The 17,063-nt window shown below is 47.7% G+C and overlaps 1 protein-coding gene and 1 long non-coding RNA gene across 2 annotated transcripts in view; one reads left to right on the forward strand and one right to left on the reverse strand.

Annotated features, from left to right (window-relative positions):
- LOC138515534 (uncharacterized) overlaps positions 1–17,063 on the reverse strand; it is a 494,176-nt gene that overhangs the window by 60,402 nt on the left and 416,711 nt on the right. The gene's annotated exons all lie outside the window — the stretch shown is intronic.
- PGRMC2 (progesterone receptor membrane component 2) overlaps positions 10,920–17,063 on the forward strand; it is a 187,512-nt gene continuing 181,368 nt past the window's right edge. Inside the window, exon 1 of the mRNA XM_069631094.1 lies at positions 10,920–11,606. Coding sequence (XP_069487195.1) covers positions 11,189–11,606 — 418 coding nt within the window. The 5' untranslated portion in view covers positions 10,920–11,188. The remainder of the gene's footprint in view (positions 11,607–17,063) is intronic.

A 17,063-nucleotide genomic window follows, 5' to 3' on the forward strand; every position in this document is an offset into this window, starting at 1 on the left:
AAACAAATCAGAAGTGTCAGACAGTATGATATGATATGATATGATGTATGATATGATTGTTTATTTATGTAGCGCCTATACACAATGTGTTTCAAAGCGCTTCAAGGCAAGGGAGGGAACAAGGGAAAATACAACCATATTCTTACAGGCCATAAACAGTAAGGATGTGAAATTAACTATCGTACTCAGCCTGATGACATTTCAAATAGTGCAAGAGCTAAGACATAGATAAGGAAGGGAGGGAGAGAGTGGGAAGGAAATGGAAACAGACAGGCAACTACCATACTAGGCCTGACAACATTTCTGGTAGAGCCGGAGAAAAACAAAAGGTGAGGGGGAGGGGTGCAGAAAGGGAGAGGAGGAACAAAAAAAAGCGACTATCATACTAGGCCTGACGACATTTCAGACAGTGCTGGAAGGGTGGTGGGGAGGAAAAAAAAGAGTAATGGGAGGGTGGAGGAAACAGACGAGGTTGCTATCATATTACGTACAGGGACAATTCTGATAGAGTAAGTGCATAGAAGAAAGTAAGGGGAGGAGATAGGAAAAGGGAGAAGGGAAAGGAGGAGAGAAAATAGTAAGCAGTCAAAAAGAGTGGAAAAGCAAGAGTGGAGAGCGAATACAATTGCAGAAGTCAGTAGTAACACATAATGTTGCAAGCCAGGATACAAGATGAAGATGGGAACAGCATGATTCAGGGCCACCATGAGTACAAGATGCAAAGGAAGTCCAGCATGAGAGTTGAGAAAGAGTGACACACCGTGAATGAATGAAGTCTATAAAAGTCAAATCCAGCATTGGCCACAAGACAGTGATGGTGAAGGAAGGCACCAGGTGGGCGGGGCTTGCTAAGTGGTGAAAAAGAGCAGCAGGCAGGAAGGCACCAGGTGGGCGTGGCTTGCTAAGTGGTGAAAAAGAGCGGCAGGCAGGAAGGCACCAGGTGGGCGGGGTTTACGCCAGATGACCTAGATCCATTTGCACCTGCTCCCCATCTGCAAAGGAAAAGAAGCTGGATGGCTCCTTAAGTAGGGAAACAGAGTGGCAAGCAGGAAGGCACCAGGTGGGCGTGGCTTGCTAAGTGGTGAAAATAAGCGGGAAGCAGGAAGGCACCAGGTGGGTGGGGCTTGCTAAGTGGTGAAAAAGAGCGGGAAGCAGGAAGGTACCAGGTGGGCGGGGCTTGCTAAGTGGTGAAAAAGAGCGGCAGGCAGGAAGGCACCAGGTGGGCGGGGCTTGCTAAATGGTGAAAAAGAGCGGGAAGCAGGAAGGTACCAGGTGGGCGGGGCTTGCTAAGTGGTGAAAAAGAGCAGCAGGCAGGAAGGCACCAGGTGGGCGGGGCTTAGGCCAGATGACCTAGATCCACTTGCACCTGCTCCCCATCTGCAAAGGAAAAGAAGCTGGATGGCTCCTTAAGTAGGGAAACAGAGTGGCAAGCAGGAAGGCACCAGGTGGGTGTGGCTTGCTAAGTGGTGAAAAATAGCGGCAGGCAGGAAGGCACCAGGGGGGTGGGGCTTGCTAAGTGGTGAAAAAGAGCAGGAAGCAGGAAGGTACCAGGTGGGCGGGGCTTGCTAAGTGGTGGAAAAGAGCGGCAGGCAGGAAGGCACCAGGTGGGCGGGGCTTGCTAAATGGTGAAAAAGAGCAGCAGGCAGGAAGGCACCAGGTGGGCGTGGCTTGCTAAGTGGTGAAAAAGAGCAACATGCAGGAAGGCACCAGGTGGGCGGGGTTTACGCCAGATGACCTAGATCCATTTGCACCTGCTCCCCATCTGCAAAGGAAAAGAAGCTGGATGGCTCCTTAAGTAGGGAAACAGAGTTGCAAGCAGGAAGGCACCAGGTGGGCGTGGCTTGCTAAGTGGGGAAAAAGAGCGGCAGGCAGGAAGGCACCAGGTGGGTGGGGCTTGCTAAATGGTGAAAAAGAGCGGGAAGCAGGAAGGTACCAGGTGGGCGGGGCTTGCTAAGTGGTGAAAAAGAGCGGCAGGCAGGAAGGCACCAGGTGGGCGGGGCTTGCTAAATGGTGAAAAAGAGCGGGAAGCAGGAAGGCACCATGTGGGCGGGGCTTGCTAAGTGGTGAAAAAGAGCAGCAGGCAGGAAGGCACCAGGTGGGCGGGGCTTAGGCCAGATGACCTAGATCCACTTGCACCTGCACCCCATCTGCAAAGGAAAAGAAGCTGGAGGGCTCCTTAAGTAGGGAAACAGAGCGGCAAGCAGGAAGGCACCAGGTGGTCGGGGCTTGCTAAGTGGTGAAAAAGAGCGGGAAGCAGGAAGGCACCAGGTGGGGAGGGCTTTCTAAGTGATGAAAAAGAGCGGGAAGTGGCCGGGGCTTGCTAAGTGGTGAAAAAGAGCAGGAAGCAGGAAGGTACCAGATGGGCGGGGCTTGCTAAGTGGGGAAAAAGAGCAGCAAGCAGGAAGGCACCAGGTGGGCGGGGCTTGTTAAGTGGTGAAAAAGAGCGGCAGGCAGGAAGGAACCAGGTGGGCGGGGCTTGCTAAATGGTGAAAAAGAGCAGGAAGCAGGAAGGCACCAGGTTGGTTGGGCTTGCTAAGTGGTGAAAAAGAGCGGCAGGCAGGAAGGCACCAGGTGGGCGGGGCTTAGGCCAGGTGACCTAGATCCACTTGCACCTGCTCCCCATCTGCAAAGGAAAAGAAGCTGGAGGGCTCCTTAAGTAGGGAAACAGAGCAGCAAGCAGGAAGGCACTAGGTGGGCGGGGCTGACTAAGTGGTGAAAAAGAGTGGCAGGCAGGAAGGCACCAGGTGGGCGGGGCTTGCTAAGTAGTGAAAAAGAGCGGCAAGCAGGAAGGCACCAGGTGGGCGGGGCTTGCTAAGTGGTGAAAAAGAGCGGCAGGCAGGAAGGCACCAGGTGGGCGGGGCTTGCTAAGTGGTGAAAAAGAGCGGCAAGCAGGAAGGCACCAGGTGGGCGGGGCTTGCTAAGTGGTGAAAAAGAGCGGCAAGCAGGAAGGCACCAGGTGGGCGGGGCTTAGGCCAGGTGACCTAGATCCACTTGCACCTGCTCCCCATCTGCCTGTATTGAGAAATCATTTGGAGTATCGGACATGGCTCAAGTAGCCAGAAAAACCTGTTATTATACACACACTTACCAATTTTTCTCTGTGTTTTAAGGGCGATGGCACAGTGTCTGTTGCCACAAAGGGGATCTGCAGCCGCAGCGCTTTGCATCACTGATCTGGCTGGCGGTACGGATTCTCTTCTTGATATGTTTTGGACCTGTGGATCATATACGTATAGGCAGTTGCCTCCAGCCTGGACAGGTGTGTGCAGTCTCTCTACCCTTCATGTGCCTGTTCTCATAATCCCAGAGGAGCACCTGGTTTTGGCCCATCTAAAGCCCGAAGTTACCTCTGTGCCTCCTTTGCCCCCGTACCCCTTGTGCCTCTTTCATCACCTTATATGGACAAATCAAGGACTACATTTGACGGCAAAAACACAAACAATTGCAACATAGGAGAAGATCCCACTACCTTTCAGCAGCATCATCGTAGGCTTTAGTGGACATTCTCGATAGGCTGTTGAGCCACACCAATACCTCTTTGTAACTTCCTCCTGGAACCTGGTGTCTAAGCTGCAGCCATTGCCAAATGGGTCCAGGTGATCAGGTATGAACTGTTACTCTTCATGAACACTTCAGAGTCAGCATTCAGTGCCACTATTGAATTGCGGGGACTCAGGCTTATGACTTTGCAACTCCCTGTTCACCTGGGTACCTTCTTGGTTGAGCCTCGATGCAAAGAATCCATGACCTATTTTTGTCTTTTTTCTCATTCTTTTCTGTTCCTGTCAAATGCTCTTACGATGTTGCTCTGCCCAGGTATCAATGCGCATTCAGAGTTTGGCCTGCCCTGAGATCCCGTGGTAAGGAAGGAATAACATTTATAAAACACACACATATGGATATATGGAGGTTTTGATCACACAGAGAAACATACTTAAATAAGGAGTTTATATAAATCTGCATGTAATGGGGATTTGTGAGTTTATTCAGACTTTGCAGTTAGAAGTTACACAATGCATTTTTTAGGCAGCTGGGACATTCTAGTTTTTCAGGTTTGGCGGGTTGATGGAGGAGGAATGAGTCATCCAGTAGAAGGTCAGTTTATGAGCAGAACAAAGGTTTATTATTTAACAGTTCTGAAAAGGAACAGATGTAATCTTGCTCATTGCATTGAAGTTGTATAGATGGGGTTGAACATTTGCTTGAGCCGGCAATAAAGATGTGGCCCGTGGCAAGGGTGTCCGGTGGTCAATTGTTTTCACAGGTTAAAATGAGAGGCTGTACGTGCTGGAGAAAGAAATTAGTATGTCTTAAGAGGAGCCAAGAATCTGGGGCGCATGAGATCGCAATCTATAGTTCAAAGAACACCTGTTTGTTCAACCCTTCCTCGCATTGCTACAATATCCGAGCGGACCATGTGCAAATCACACTTAAGGTTAAAGGCTCTAAGCCAGTTGTTACTAATTCATGAATTATGTTGTATGTGAAAGTTTCACTGTACCATGATGTCGTCACCTACCAGGAACCAAGTGCCAGCAAAGGCGGGCTTCGAAGATGATCTGAAGATGGTCGTAAAGATATTCGAATCCTCTCGGACTACGCGCCCATAACGCTAACGCTCAGAGCCCACAACCCTGACCCGTCCCCACGGCGCAGCTGGTCTCTTTATGACCTGATTCTAGAAGACATGGCCACGAGAGACGTGCTAGCTAAAACAATAAAGCAGTACTTTGAAGAGAACAAAAACGAAGATACCTCCCCGGCGACCACGTGGGACGCAATGAAGGCCGTGGTGAGAGGGGTCCTGATATCCCGAGGAGCGGCCTATCACAAACAAAAACAACAGACCCGCCGCATTCTAGACGACAAAATTCTGGAGGCGGAGACGGCGTGTAAGGCCAGAAACTGGTCCCCGAGAACATACCGAGCACTACAGACGGCTCGAAAGAAATTGGAGGCCCACTACGCGGAGGACACGGCCCAGCTTCTAGCCAAAACAAAGCAAAGCTACTATGCCCGAGGTAACAAGGCGAACAAATTCCTAGTTGAAAAATTAGCAAGAGTCAAGAGGAGGAACACTATTATTGGCCTCCGGGACCCCCAAGGAGCAGTCCAATTCGCTGATCGGGATAAATGAAGAATCGCAGAGGCTCACCTGACCGATACAATGTCGGCCACCCCAAGATCTAGCGAAGAACAGCATTCCTACCTGTAGGGGGCCGCCTTACCCCAGATCGCAACTCCAAGAAGAGAAGAGCTGGAGGCCCCGATCACCAGCGAACAGATCGACGAGGCCATCAAAAGCTTGAAACCAAGAGCCCCGGGACCAGATGGGTTCTCGCCGCGATTCTTCAAACTCTTCCGACCCCAGCTGCTGGCTCCCATGACGACTCTCTTCAACTCCGCCACCTCAGGATCGATGACCCAGTCGATCAAAGAGTCGATCACAGTCCTAGCGCTGAAACCAGGAAAGGATCCCAGAGACATCGCGGCATATCGACCCATCTCCTTGTTAAACCTGGATGCGAACATTTAGTCAAAGGTCCTGGCAAACCGTCTAGCGAAGATACTCCCGGACGTTTTAGATCCAGACCAAACAGGATTCATCCTACACAGAGCCACCATGGATAACACACGCAGGGTCCTCAACCTGGTCGAGATTGCTAAGCGAGACTCTCGGAATCTCGCCCTGCTGGCTCTGGACGCGACCAAGGCCTTCGACAAGGTAGATTGGTCGTTCCTTCGTCTTACCTTGGAAGCGTTCCGCGTCGGGCCATCCTTCTCAAAGCTTGTCTTAGCGAATTATCAAACCCCGATGACTCTCCTCCGAGTGAACGGCCTACTGATCGGCCCGATCCCCCTAACATGCGGCACCAGACAGGGGTGTCCCCTCTCCCCCCTCCTCTTTGCCATGGTTATGGAACCTTTGGCCCATCGGATTCGCCTCAGTGCCAGAATCAAAGGCCTCCAAGTGGGCCCTACCCAGCATAAGATCGCGCTCTACGCCGATGATGTGATGCTGACCATAACAGATACTTCCCGGTCCCTGAGGGCCTCCCTAGCGGAAATCCATAGATTCGGAAAGGTCTCTGGATTTGCCATCAATTTCGCAAAATCTTCAGCCCTGGGGATAGGCTTAGACCAGACAGATAAGGAGTCCTTCAGATCCCAGTGCGCGATCCCACTAAGCGAAAAGTCTATCCCGTACCTCGGGGTGCAGATCCCTGCTTCTCCTGCAGACACCTACCGGACAAACTTCCCGATTCTACTTAAAGCCTTAGAAAAAGACCTGGACAGTTGGCTCAAGCAGGAAATCTCGTTAATAGGTCGCATTACGGCCTGTAAGATGAATTTACTACCATGATTTCTTTACGCCTGCTCGGCCCTCCCCATTATAGTCCCTCGTCCTCCACTACAGCGACTTCAAAGGAAGAAATTCCGATTTATATGGAAGGGGAAGAAAGCCTGCATCCCGAGGAATACCATGTTACATGCCCCGATCCAGGGAGGCTTCGGGGTCCCCGACCTCCAACGGTATCAGATGGCAGTACAGATAGCTCACACTCGGGCCTGGACTATTGCCTCAGAGCGCCCCAAATGGATGCACATAGAACAATCCCAATTACCTCTCCCCCTGCGCTTTCTCCTACACCTTCCGGCCTCACTGCGGCGAATGTGGCCGTCCATCCTATCATCGACTAAGCAGACATTAAAGGCATGGGATTGGGCACGCAAATCCAGAGGCATCCCGAGGGACCTGAGCCCGTCAGCCCCAGTGTTCCACAAACCGGCCTTTTCGCCCGGATTCTCCCCCTCGAACTTTAGAAACTGGATCGCTGGAGGCCTTAGCTCCCTGAGTCAGCTATTCGAAGGCACCCAGCCGCTGATGTTCATCCAATGCAAAAGAGTCTTTAATCTCTCGGAGTCAGACAGGTTTTCGTATATCCAACTCAGGCACTGGTGCTCACATCCCCAGACTTGGTTGGCGGCCACACGGGAGCTGGATGCTCTGGAACTAACGGCGGGTGACCCCACAGCCCAAGGACGTATTTCAACGTTGTACCGATTGTTCCAGGCAAACCCATTGGCACCTAAAGCAACATATGTGTCGCATTGGGAGAGAGACCTGGGACACCCGATCCAGGATCAAGACTGGACTGACATTTGGTCACACACGCATTCGTCCTCTTTCTGCATTACCAATCGGGAATACGCGCATAAACTTCTCTTGAGATGGTACTACCCGCCGATCCGACTGCACCACTTCAATCCATCCCTGGACCCGCAATGCTGGCGCCGCAGTGGCTCACCAGGCTCCTACCTACACATGTGGTGGACTTGCCCAGTGGCAGCGGACTTTTGGACCCAGTGCATGGCCACCATCAAAGACATTACCCAGATCACGCTGCCATTGGAGCCGGAGCCACTTCCACTGGGGACCCCGATCCCGGGCATCTTTCCAAGATCAGGCCCGCTAGCGGCCCTCATCACACAACTCCTCCTGGCTGCGAAAATCACAATAGCCAGGACATGGAAATCCCCAGAGGGCCCCCTAATGGTACTGTGGTGGTTGAAGCTCTGGGACATCTTCATCTCCGAGAAAATCATGGCGGCAAGCAGAGGCCGCCTCCACCTCTTCACAAACATGTGGTCTCCGGTGATAGACTATGACCAACGCTTTCCAGCCCTGACGCATAAACCACGTCTGGTGTTGAATGCACTGCGGGCAGCAGACCGGAACCGGACTTCATTGGTGGATGAGCAGGTCCCGGAAGGTAGCCAGAACTAGGGGGTGGGGGGCGGAGGCTCAGAGACACATGAAAAGGACCTAATAAGGTACATGACTCGGAGGACTGGAGAGCCAGTGTTCGGACTCAATTGGCGAGGGAGCAGGCCTCTGGGGACAGCCAGTAACAAAGTACGGGGGCGGGTACAGGGGGATGCACGTTTATGAGTTAAAGTTGTAAAGAAGTGCTGAATTGATGTGATACTTTGTTTTCCTGTGTGCTAACTAAAATAAATATGTTAAAAAAAAAAAGATAGTCGATGACCAATGAGAAAGAATGAATTTGGAAAAGATAGAAGTTCTTTGTAAATAGTTTGTCCAATCATGTTTGAGGGGTGGGTGGTAATAAAATATCTGGGAGTGTTTTAACTGCTGCCAAAATGTATACAAATGTAACAATTGATGTAGTTTGTTGAGACTTTAGTTGTTTTTATTCCACAGGAGTTTCCACTGCTCCCTGGATTTGTTGTACAATAAACCTTGCTTTACATACATAAAGTGCACTTGTTCCTCAGGTGGTGAACCCTGATTTGGGCTGAGGTAATTAGGGGTCTGCCCCTACACAAGAGAGATTGAAATCTTGGAGACTGGAGTGGACATGGTTCCTAGTTTTAACTGGTTGTGGCCATGTGCTGCATTTCACAGCACAAGTAAAGGGTACATGTGGGTGGACACTGTCGCATTTTTCAGAGGGCAGATGCAACCCCCTTGGGTGTTTTTGGGGCTGCAAGTTCGCTCAAGAGATTTCACCCAGGTTGTCACGTTCCCAGTGCAGGCGCTTACCCACAAGATCACATAAAAGTGTCATCAAAGCACATCTCGTATTGGGTTTTTGTTTTCCTGGGAATATTTCACTATAGATTGATGGGTTTAAAGGTGGGCACCTTTTATAGTTTACCAGTGTAATTATTGGAAAATCTCCTCTCTCTGTTTATTTTTCCAGTGTTGATTAATTTTGTTCGAAAGGCCAATGCTCTTTTGTCTTGCACAATTTCTTGTATGGTGAAGGGCAATTGAAATAAATGTGTATATTTCACTTTAAGATACGTTCACTAACTGAACGAATATTCATGGTTGCCAGCTTTTGATTTTCACTATGGGGGCAGATGTTCCCACACCAAGTGATCGAGGGACTCATACCCACTCCCCAGGTTGAAAGACCCCATTTTACAGCACATTTTGCAGCAAGAATAGGAAAAAAGCCATAGGATCTTAGAATTGACATACATATATAAACATATAAAATCTCAGCAACACTCACCTAGACTCCAGAGTTGCCTATACAATATTTTGTCGTAGGATCCTCTGCTATTCCTGCACCCGCCAAACAGTGTTGGCCTACTCACCCAATCCATTCAAGGCTCAGGGTGTACATTGATGAATCTCCCCTCTTATTGTGAAGGGAGCTGTACTGGATCATTTTGTAAGATGTGTGCTAACACATCACAAGCCTGAAGACAGTAGCAGCGGAGAGAGAAATCCTGCCACACCCAGTGATTTAGAGGAGCACGGCATTCAATCAAGATTTTCTTTCCAATTTTTGGTTGCCTCATGCAAATACTTTGCAGAATGTCGACAAGTGCAAAGGGAAATTTCTGCCCATGTTGTTGAAGGAGAGTGGGTGCATCTGTTCCCTCTGTAGTCAGCTTGTATTATTGAACTACCCATTCTTTTTTAGTACTTAAGCCCTGTTAATTTTGTCAACATTTGAAGACCTGCAAGATTGCTTTCTCCCACTGCCTCAAAACCTCGAATGTAAATAGGCTCTGTCACACAATAAGGCAATCCTGCAGTATACACAACCTGCCCTGCCTGCCCCAGGCCCAACCCCTGCCCTGCCCTGACATCCTTGAAGCCTGATTGGAGTTTTTATTTTGATAGCCAAAATAATCCTTATCTGTTGCTTCTGAAATAAACACATATTGCTAGTTTCGGGCCATATGGCCAAATATATACACAATAAAAACAATAGGGACAACAACAGCAGTTAGCTTCAGTTAACAAAACACAGTCACCGTATTTTTGCAATGCTTGATGATTAGATGGTTTTTTCATACAAAGTTTCAAAAAGACCTTTTGAAAACAATATTTCCACCAATTACATCTGGGAAGAGATGTCTTCAAGTTACTGAATTGCAGACTGGTTTCAAATCCGAGCTTCGCCACTAAACCAACGTGTGTCCTCCAGGGTAAATATTTTTATTTCACTATACCTTATCTGGCAAAATTAGAAGTCTCTGCAAGCAGGCCTGGGTTTAGGGCAGGGCAGGCCGGGCGAATGCACAGGGCACTATTAGCCCCCACCATGTCAGCTCGGGGGAGTCTTTCAAAGGCTCCCCCGAGCTGGCGTAGTGGGAAAAGGCATGGCAGGCGTCCTTTTGTTATTAAATGCGCCCATGTCAGCAGGCGCATTTAATAACAATAGGGTGCATGAGATGATTACCTCCCCACTCCGACGCAGGAGCGATATGGTTTTCATTGGAATAGGGCGCATGAGTGCCCTATTCCAGTGATTAACTGCCAGGCGCCGGAGCAGGGAGTGATGGAAAAATAAAGTGCTGTGCCTGCCCCTCCCCCTGTTGACTGGGGCCGTGCTGCGAGGAAGGCGCCAATTTGCCCAGGGCGCTGCTGCCACTAAAGCCGGCCCTGTCTGCAAGGTATTCAGCGCACACCGTCTGCTACTTCAAAAAAGTCTCACTCCTCATATTGCCACTTAGGTAAATATTGACAGTGGCCATTCATATACTGGACATCACAATGTATTTGTCTCAGCCTTACTCATGGCAGGCACCATGATTTTAACTTCCCATGATATCTTTGTGTATTAAAGGCTCATTCTGCGATCATTTTCTTTAATTTCACTGTTACTATTATGCAAATAAAGAGGGCACGCACATTTTTGGCCGCCCAGTGCACCAGAAATCCTATGTCTGGCCCTGCTAATGCCATTTTACCAAGTGGAACTGGCCATGTGTATACCTAGCTCATTTAACAGCGCAGAAACAGCCCCCCTTCCTAAAATGGCTGCAAACGTGTACGTATAGGTCAAGCGGTGTCTCTAACAGCCGTACTAGTTTTTTTTCTTTCTGATTTCCCTGACAACACATATTGCCACCCTATGTAGGCTGCCACTGCAGGTGTAAGCAGCAAGATATTGCGCATGCGTAGTCTCTTTTTTTTGCGCCAGTACAGTAGAGTGAGACTTTGCTTCAGTCCTCAGCGTTTCCTGGTCTCACAGCCTACCGCCCTTATCCGGGTGCAGGAGAGCTCGCACGCAGAGTAGTAGGCCGTGTCTCAGTTTCGAGCGCACGCGCGTCTGAAGGGTTGCCGCGCGGCTGCGCAGTGGGGCTTGCGCGCGGCTCTGGGCTGCGTGTGTCTCCCCTGGTCGTAAGAGCAGAGGAGATGGCGGGCGAGGCGCAGCCAGACACGGCCGGGGAGGAGGTCGCTGCAGCCTTGAATGACGGCCTGCCTGTGGTGGAAGAGACGGCACAAGGGTTGGGGCTGTTACTGCTGGCCGGCGGGTTGCTTGTGCAGGCGGCCATTCTCGTGCTGCTGTTCCTGGGCGCTTGGCGGCTTTGGCGGCGCTGGGGTTGGCGGCGGGGCAGCCCGGGCGATGGTCTGGATGGTGAAGACGCCGTTCTCCCACGCATGAAACGCCGCGACTTTACTTTACAGCAACTGCGGCAGTACGCTGCCGCCACAAGTGGCGGGGAGGCCGGAGGCGAGGGGACGACGGCCCCGCACCAAGAGCATCGCATCCTGCTGGCTGTCAACGGGAAGGTGTTTGACGTGACCAAGGGACGCCAGTTCTACGGGCCTGGTGAGTCTGGGTAAAAGGGAGGCGTGCATGAGGGCGTTGACAGCTGGTGGGCATTAGCTCTTCGTTTTGCTTAGGCCAATGTGTGGTCGAAGCTCTCAAGTGAACTTGAATTTGGAGGATCAGTCCTGGGCTCGCCACTCCCAATTTTAATTGTGATCATCTACGGTTAAACCCTTTTAGCCTAATACATTTAAATTAGAAGTTCACGAGCACCCTTATTTGTCAAGCCACGCTACTACTTTATTCTTCCAACCTCTTCTAGTCTGTTTGGTAAGCAGCTGGCGCCTTTCACCATGCTTAATTTTGTCTGAGCTTTGAACAGCCTTGTCACTCATATGTTCCTGGGGTCCCTGGCCATCCCATGTGTTCTCATTCTGATTTACACACCTTCTTTATGGGGCTGGTCAAGGTTTACCAGAGGGTGGCAAATGCAAGAACATGCATTTAAACAGCGTGTCACTCTTGATTTGGGTTCAGCCGTGCAAATGCTGGGAGTCCTCCATTTTCTGCTTCATACGAGGTTCTCGGGGTCTATTTGGGACAATATAATGTTCCCTTCTGTGTTCTCTGGAGCAAAGAGTCCAAGACTGCACCCCCTTTATTCTGGATTTTGGTCATTATTTTTTTTTATATCGATTTACTTGTTGAAGTACCAACCTGAACATCCTCTTCCCTGATATTTCCTCATTCATAAGCACCAGACTCGTCGAAACAAGTCATGTTGCAGTGAATGCCGGCTGTTGTCGCAGCAGCCTGCCATGCATCAATCGCTATACACAAATCCACAGGTGGATGCCGGCCTTTGTTACAGCTACCCATCCTGCTAAGCTCAAACTTCCCTTTCCACTCTTTGCACATGATCACACATCAGCCCCCGGGCCTTCTTCGCTCTAGTTACTGGATACAACGCCTGACAGTCTGATAGTAGCTTGTACGTTACCATCGAAAAGTTTCAGGACATAAAATATGGCCCGGGGACCCGTTCTTACACCCACTTTGGCTGCACACCTAGTGGACCCCATAGTGGTTGACTCTGTCCTATTGATATTTTATTTCTATCGTGCTTGTACACAAGTGTTTCAGAGCGTGACAAGGGAGGGGAGCGGGGGAGAACAAAACAGCGATCTTACTAGGCCCAGTGTCATTGAGAACACGCAAGTGCATGGGGGAGGGGAAAAGTGCATGGAAGGGGGGAGAAGTGGAAATTGCGAAGCAGAGGAGAAACGGATAAATAACAATAAATAATAAAGGCAACAAACGGTGGTAGTGCAGCCAGCAATTTGCAAGTGCTAGGTTTAAGGCAGCAGACAGGGTAGGTCTGATAAGTGCTGGAAGAAAAGGGGGGGCTCTATGGGTACAGCTACAGACCCCAGTGCAAGGGGTGGCCCGGAGGCAGTGTGGGAGGGTGGCAGGCTGAGCAGGTACCTGGGCCCGGAGGACGTGGCCGGGTGCACGGTGCCGAGAGAGAAGAGATCAGCAGGGGAAAGGGGGCTCAAAGGCAGAAGAAAAGAGGAAAGTCTTGAGGTGCTTTCGGAACCAGAGATGGTTCTCTTCAAGTTTTAGACCCGATATCAAATCTATAAGGGGCTTGCCAAAGCACTCAGAATGCACAATTAGATAGCTTGGGGTAGGAATGTGGTGCACTTTATTTGGAGTTTGGGGGTAGGAAATGTGATGCACTGGGGTGTATTTTGTGGCTAGGAGATGTGACGCACATTTAGCAATAAGAAAGGTGGTGCATTTAGAGGGACTCGGGTCGGCGGGGGGTAAAGTTATGGGGTTGTACCTAGATATGTGGGTAACCGGGCATTGCAATTAGAAACCCCACATTAACACTTGGAGCATCTATGCCTTATGTTTAGCTCGCCCGCAACTCTCAAAGATGCATGTTAATGCTCAGTTGCACTTATGACTGCTTAGGTTAGCCATTGTATCTCAGTGGTTGTATGCAGGTATCCTTGATGTCGCACCTAGTAAGACTCCTTTCACCAGCATTTGTAGAACTAGAAGATATGTAGTAAGACTATAAAGGTAACTTGTCAATTGCACTCGGAGATTCCCATTATCCTAGCTTCTATGGCATCCTTTCTGTCCTGCCTAGAAGAAGCTCTAGGACATCCAGCCCATTGCACATGGCAGATTTAAGGGTAGCCTGTCCATAATGCATAGAAAATTCTACAAAGGTAGCTGGCTTTTTCTTCCCCACAGAAATCGGATAACACAGCAACATCAAAGATGAGCTTAAGGTGTGTATAAATGCACCACTTGTGGACATCAGCTGCAGGCACAGCTCTCCATCCATACACTTTAGACTGCAGCTACGACTATGACGAATTTGGTCTAACTGGTCACAGAACAGCTTCGCAAAGAAATACCACCAGGTTTACCGCAACACCTCTGCCATTAGAATACAGCGACAACCTATGACATACATTTCAGTCTAGCTGTGGGTACATAATCTAGTCTCCTGCACTAGTGCCCTGTCATGACCTCCCTCAGTGCCCATTCAAACGCCTAGCCTCTTGAGTTGCTTATTGGAGCATAGCCAGCCCTAACCTTAAAGACCCACCTCCTTCAAGGAATCTCTATGCCTCAACACCTAGTGCATCCCCTCACGCCACCTGACTTGCTAGACGCCGCCTGCCTCTCTCCTCCCCCCGGTACAGCTGTACCCCTACTCTGTTCCCCTCTGTATCCCACCACTGCTGAATATATGGCTCTGACCTGTGAAAAGCATTGCGTTGTGCATCTGTACTGTTGTATACCTCTATAAAGTGATCCGTTGCTCCTCAGTTAGGTCCGTGCTCAATAAATACCATAATTATCTTGGCCAAATGCACGCATGAATCCTAATCCTCATTTTGCAACTTTTCCAAATCTGGATTACGGTCCTTGAGGGAGTTTCTACCACAAAGCACTTGGGGCCATAGAAATGGGAAAAGGTGCTAAATAAATTACTACAGTACAAGCATAATACATGACGTGTGAGATGCTTGTGGAATGGTGTAATAATCATCAATTCATGGAAGCATGTATTCTTATGGGGCCCATTACTTCAAGCTGGGAGATGATTACCTTTTTGGCGTTTTACAAGCTCTATAATTTTGCGGGCATAAAGTATAATTCGGGTTTGTGTTTAAAATTATTATACTTAATTGCTAATTATCCTCAGAGATCCTGAGCGTCCAATGCCTATACCATGTTAGAAACTACACTGATGTCGGTCCATGCCCTGAAACCTGCTGAAAAGGCACATGCATAATACCAACAAGACGAGGATAACCCCCTCACACAAAACTGGACACTTTTTAAAAAGATTTTTATTAGCAACCATTTATTCTGTGCGTCTTTCTTCAATATGCAGCAGACTGTTGTTGGCTGTGCTTCCAACGTTAAGCGAACACCAAATCGCCCCATTGTTGAATGATTCCATATTTACTTATATTGTTTATTAGTTTAATAGTAAAACCTTACACAAACAGTAATTCCGGTTACAAACGTGAATTCATATTTCTTCCTAGCAGACGATCAACAATGGCACATATTTCATACCGTAATAATGGTTTTTTTCATTTGATTTAGTTGCAAAACAACTTTCCAAATATAAATTTGCATTAATGGTACATTTTTTCTATCATCTTGCATGATTTCCTTTATGCCATTTATTATAGAGTAAATTCAGATTAAAACGATTAAAGAAATATACAGTCAGCATTCTAATATTCAAAGGTAAATTAAACAATGGAAGAATAAGAAAAGGTTTCTCTACTCTGTCATTTAGTTAAATAGTTTAACAGTAACAAACTCGTGCATGACAAAACGTACAACACAAGGTGATGGTGAAAAATGTGAACGATCAAACACTATTGTAAAAATCTTTGATTAAACAATAACAAACAAGGGAAATAAACTCAGAGCAAGAATCTTTTACTCTGCTGCAATTATGTACCTTGAGACAGATTTTGTCATTAATTTCATAAAGCGTCCCAAGAGGTTTTCATTAAGATCCTGGAATCTCATATGTTTCATTACACAAACAATGACATTTAAAAGCACCCTTGTGCTTTACCTTCCATCCTCACAAATTTGATTCAGTGTTTTACTTCATTCTTCAAGCTACCAACTGTCAGCCTATTTATATTACAAATTTGTTTCCATTTCCCACAATAGAACATTTTGTGCCATTAAAAGTAAGCTAATTTCTCATTTGTTTACTTTCGTATTTATATATTATTCCTATACTGATCCAGTGATTTCTATTCTCTCTAAATATTATTATTAAATTAAGTTATGTACTCTGCTTTTTGCATCATCATCCACACTTTTCTTCCTTTCAAGATCTCTATATTCTTTAAATTGCTTCCTAATGTTCTCCAAAGCCTTGCAATCAATCATTATGTGCTGAAGTGTTTCTATATGCTTATTACAATACCTGCATGTTGTATTTATCAGTTTCTGCTTTTTGTTGTAGACCTTTCGATTTTCGTGTACACACAAGGACACAGACATCCTTTCTTCCATTAATCGTGCCACTTTGCCAACTGCAATTGGCACTTTTGGATCAACGCTTTCTTTACGTGACTGAATATATTTTTAAAGTTTAGGATACACTTTACTCAATAGTACTAGGTCATTTTATGGTCGATCCGCATTTGAACTCCATCTCAAAACTGTTCTCTGATTTTACAAGCCTGTCTACCTGGCACACAGTTGGACAAGCGGCTGAAGAAATTATCTTTCCTATCTGAATGCCTGTCTCGACGTTGTAAATGAGCGATTCCTCAACATCTCAAGGAATTTCAATATCCAACACTTTATATCCTATATATGATGAGATGCAGTGTAGTTTTCTCTAGAGTCTACGATTAGAGCATTGAAACCGACATAAACACATACGGGGGAGGGAGAGAGCAAAAAGCAGCATACGTATTGGCAGTACGTTTTAGTGAATGCTGCAGTGACTCTAGCGGATGTTTTTCAACCTGTTTTTGTCTCGACAAATGATGCTGGGGAACTGATTTTGAGGTATAAGGAAGTTTGCATTTTTTAAATGATCGTTTGGCCTGCATGTGGATAAATATATGCATTTTTTTTCCTTTGGTTCAAGCTGTGTTGAACCCTAAGGCGATGTGTGCAAGAGCTGGCTCGTTATACAATGCTAATGTTTTTAACCAGTTGGTGTTAAAATGCGGTAACGGCTTAACGCTTTAAATGCAATGCATTCTACTTATGACTGTCCTTTGCGTTCCTAAAGTGCAATTCAAGACAATGTTGGCTTTTAAGGCTCCAATGATGTCACGTTTGTGTTGGGCTGCTCTGTATAACAGTTTCTGCTATTCATCTGTTATTGTGATGGCAAATTAAATGTCATGACGGTCTAATAATGTGCGTGTCATATTTTTCATATTTTTTCAAACTTATTTTACACTTTTGATTCTTGCCACTGTGATATTCTCC

The sequence above is a fragment of the Ambystoma mexicanum genome, chromosome 6q, assembly GCF_040938575.1.
Source record: "Ambystoma mexicanum isolate Mex_15411 chromosome 6q, UKY_AmexF1_1, whole genome shotgun sequence".
In the NCBI taxonomy this organism is placed as follows: domain Eukaryota; kingdom Metazoa; phylum Chordata; class Amphibia; order Caudata; family Ambystomatidae; genus Ambystoma; species Ambystoma mexicanum.